This window comes from Triticum dicoccoides, chromosome 6B (genome assembly GCF_002162155.2).
Source record: "Triticum dicoccoides isolate Atlit2015 ecotype Zavitan chromosome 6B, WEW_v2.0, whole genome shotgun sequence".
Lineage (NCBI taxonomy): Eukaryota > Viridiplantae > Streptophyta > Magnoliopsida > Poales > Poaceae > Triticum > Triticum dicoccoides.
In genome coordinates this window covers 687111798-687115497 of record NC_041391.1, presented here as the reverse complement: position 1 = coordinate 687115497, position 3700 = coordinate 687111798, and the positions used below count along the sequence as shown (strand labels likewise).

At 54.8% G+C, this 3700-nt stretch overlaps 1 protein-coding gene across 2 annotated transcripts in view; it reads right to left on the bottom strand.

Moving 5' to 3' along the window:
- The window catches only part of LOC119324000 (GATA transcription factor 8-like), a 5652-nt gene extending 2574 nt beyond the window's left edge, over nt 1-3078 (bottom strand). The window contains exons 1-2 of one of the 2 annotated variants that reach the window (XM_037597717.1): nt 2386-3078; nt 282-671 (exon numbers count right to left, since the gene is read on the bottom strand). In XM_037597717.1, the coding sequence (XP_037453614.1) occupies nt 282-614 (333 nt within the window). In that variant the 5' untranslated portion in view covers nt 615-671; nt 2386-3078. Of the gene's footprint in view, nt 1-281; nt 672-846; nt 1010-2385 lie in introns of those variants that run through there. The other variant, XM_037597718.1, reaches the window with a different exon arrangement.
- Between the last annotated feature and the right edge of the window lie 622 nt (nt 3079-3700).

Below are 3700 nucleotides of genomic sequence, written 5' to 3'. Positions count from 1 at the left end.
TGTGCGCCGCGTGATTGCCGCCCAGCTGATTCGAACTTTTGAATTTCGAACCCTCTGGAGGCAGGCAGGGGTAAGAGAAAAAAAAATGATGAGATTGATTTTTTCGAAACTGCCGTGCGCGACCGACAGGGGCGGTTCGTCGGCTAGGTCAGGCAGGCAGGCAGGCACGTATCCGCTCCTCCTTAAAATCGGCCGTACGCGGGAGTCGGCAACCACCCAACCAACCGTGCCCGCGCCCGACGAACTGAACAAACGGAACGAGGAAAAAAACAATTACTCACCGTGCCAATGTGGGTGTCTCCGAGGGCGCCGAGGAAGGCCGCGGAGTGGTCCCCGGCGGGCAACGGCGGCGGGGGCACCAAGAGCGACGCCGCCTGCTGCTGCTGCTGCTCCAGCGAGGCCGGCGCCGGCGGGGGCGCGCCGCCGGCGAGGACGCGCGCGGCGAGGGGGCTGTCAGGCACCGGCGCGTCGAGGAGCAGCACGTCCGCCGCCGAGTCCTCCTTGGGGAAGTCGAGCAGGTCCTCGATGTGGTCGAACAGGCCGCCGCACGTCGCCTCCAGCAGGCTCTGCTCGTGCTCCCTCATCATCTCCTCCATGAACCGCCCGCTCGCCATCGCCTCCTCAATCTCAATCCCAATCTCCTCAACCTCTGACTTCCTTCCTGCGTTACTCTGCGACCAAAGCACAATCGGGAGAGGCAAGTATAAATACACGGCCGGGATTAATGCCAGGGGAGGAAGATCGTAAATTTGGATATGCACGCATTAATCGGCATCCAAAGGTAAAGCAGCAGCCGCGGGCAATACAATACATGGCACCAAATTAAGACAAAGGCGGATTACACACCTAATATCACGATATCAATTTTCGTCCCGCAAACGGACGCGACGCTAATCGGGCCTATCTATCTATATCTATCTGTAATACTACCAGAACGCGATCTCCTCCTCTGAGCTGTAAAACAAACAAACATATTTGTAAACAAACGGGTCCGGCCGAAGGATATATATCTTCTGTGAACGGAACGAGGCTCCTTTTTCAAAGTGACGGCAGCGAGCGTGGGACCCGCGTGTGTATGCGGTGCATGATGGGCCGGGCCCGCCCCGCGCCCCATGTGAGACGCGCATGTGACGCGCGGGTTCTCCATTTTTCTTTTTCTTTATTCCGAAGCAAAGGCGCCCATACAGGTGGCGTACGTACATACAACGAAAAAAAGATGGCGAGAAAAAATCAAGGGGGCGGTTGTTTCATGTTTGGTCCGGGTTGATTCACCACCAAGGTAAAAGTCAAACGCGGCCAGCACAAGGAGTTTGTCAATTATAGGAGTGACGGGGCCCGCTGACGTGGCGGCAGGCCATTGGGCGGGACGCGTCACTGGCGTGCCATGTGGGAGCAGAGGACGCGTCAATCGGAAGCCGCCCTGGCCCCCTCGGTAAAGCGGCTAATTATAATTAACGCCCCGCCATCCCGGTGGAAACACCGAGGAATTCGCTTCCATTTGCCCGATCCGATCGCGTTCACCGTACGGATCAAACAAACGGAATCTCGCCGGGCGAAGCGCAAGGAATCTCCCGGCTCTGCGTTTTCACTGCCCCACGCGTTTTTTTTTTTTACTATTTTCGTTCGTTTTCACATCGAATTTGAATTTGCATATTTTTTTTTACCCTTGGATGCCCTGGGTTTCCTTCCAGAGGGGGAATCCAGGCTGGAGGAGGGGCGAAAGTAGAAAAAAACAAAAAAGGCTGGGCCGGGGCACAATGGAGGGGGAATACCGTGGCAGGGCATCCCATCCGTTCCTTCGCCCATTCAATTTCTATCCATATCAGGGCACAGTAGACCAGCCGCCGTGACGTCGTCGGCCGGAAGGAAATTTCCCCTTCTATCATTGAGACGAACAACTTGACCAAATGGGCTGGGAACTTTCAATTTTTGAAAAAAACAACAAATGAGCCCCAAAAATGGACTGGGGACCTTCTGGCTTGTACAAGGAAGAAGTCCAAACTTGTTGCAATTTTTGAAAAAATCCGGAAGTGGTGCGATTTTTCCGCTTGTCATTCGTCCTTTCTTCTTTCCCGGAAAGAAGATGAATGAGCTGGTGTGTGTCAGAAACTCGGAATGATCGAATATGAATACGGCTGGCTGCGCGGCACATGGCCGCGCGCCAGGCAGGGTGGTGCCGCAAATGGCAATTTCAAACGCAAAAACGGTCCCAGGGACGAAAGCATGAAGGCTTCTGAATTTGAATTTGAATTCTTCTGATAGCATCTTCTTCATTTTTTACCCTTTTCCCCATCATTTTGAGTGAGAAGAAACGACTGGTTTGCACACACAAACTGGAACGGGAAGGGGAATATATGCACCGCCGTCGGCGATTGATTGACTCACCTGTAAACTCCTCTGTTTCCTCCAACCGATCGATCTTCCTTCCTCCTTTCCGGTGGGCTTGCTTTGGTATGAAAACTGAAGAAAGAAAGAACTCCTCTCTACCTATCTGCTGCTGGTGCTGATCAAGAAGAAGCTGGCTGCTAGCTATATGTGTAAACAAGGGACTAAGTCTAGCTAGCTATCCTAGTTCTCCTCCTGCATGAGCATGGCTGTGGTAGCTTTGGGTGTAGTCCGAGGGAGAGGTAGGAGAAAGCTGCTGCTGCCTGGTTTGCGCCAGCTGAAATTATATGGAGAGGCACCGCACCGCACCGCACCGCACTGTACTGCTAAGAGAGAGGAGGGCGGGGTGGAAATACGGGGAGCTATATAGGTGGAGGTAAATGGAAAGGGGGGGAGTGAGGGGGAGGTGCGTGCTCTGCACTGGCCCGGTCGGTGGGATTCAATTCAATTCGAACCCCCCTCCCTCTCTCTCCTTCTCTCTCTCTCTGTGAGTTGAACCGAGGAAGAAGAAGAGGATGAAAGCTAGCACATGAAGAGAGAGAGAGAGAGAGAGAGCCAGTTTGGGAAGAGGAGGAGGAGTATATTATACTACTCCTAGTAGAGAGCAGGCAGGCTGGAGCGGGGTGCGGAGGGGATTAAGTTATTGGTGGAGAACGTGACGGGTGGAAGGTAAACTAAACCCAGCAGCAGCTCCTTTGACGCCAGATCGTCTGAGCGGCAGAAAAAGAAGGTGTTTTTGGGTCTCCGTCTGTGGGGGGTTTGCGGTTGCAGTTGTAGGGTTTTGAAACGTTGGAGGGCAGGCAGGAAGAGAGTGGAGATCCACTACGTCGCCCGATTCACTTGCACACGACACGGCTGACTTATCGGCACACCCCACGCGCGCACACACGGCCGGGGATGGAGGAAGACGAAAGGGACGTCGTCGTAGTAGTGCCATGGTGGTAGGGTATATGCGTGCGCCGAGCTGGACGAACACGACGACGGACGGGCCAGGCTCGTGCGAACAGCTAGCCCGGCCCGCCGGAGACCCAGCCTGCAGTGCAGCTGGTGTTTTTACTGCGTGCGGGATACAGGACGACCGGGTAGCCCGTCCGTCCGTTGTAATATTCCGTCGTCCAACGGATTTGTACCGGTACTGCTACTACTAATCGTACGGCTTACGGGTGCGGTTAGGGGAGCGGTAATTAGCAGCGACGACGACGACCGGTAGCAGTAGCAGCGGCAGTAAGTGGTGCAGGGAGATCGGTGCGGTGGAGGGGGTCACACGGTAGGTGAACCCTCTTCCCTCGCTGCTAGCTGTCCTCGCCCTTCCTTT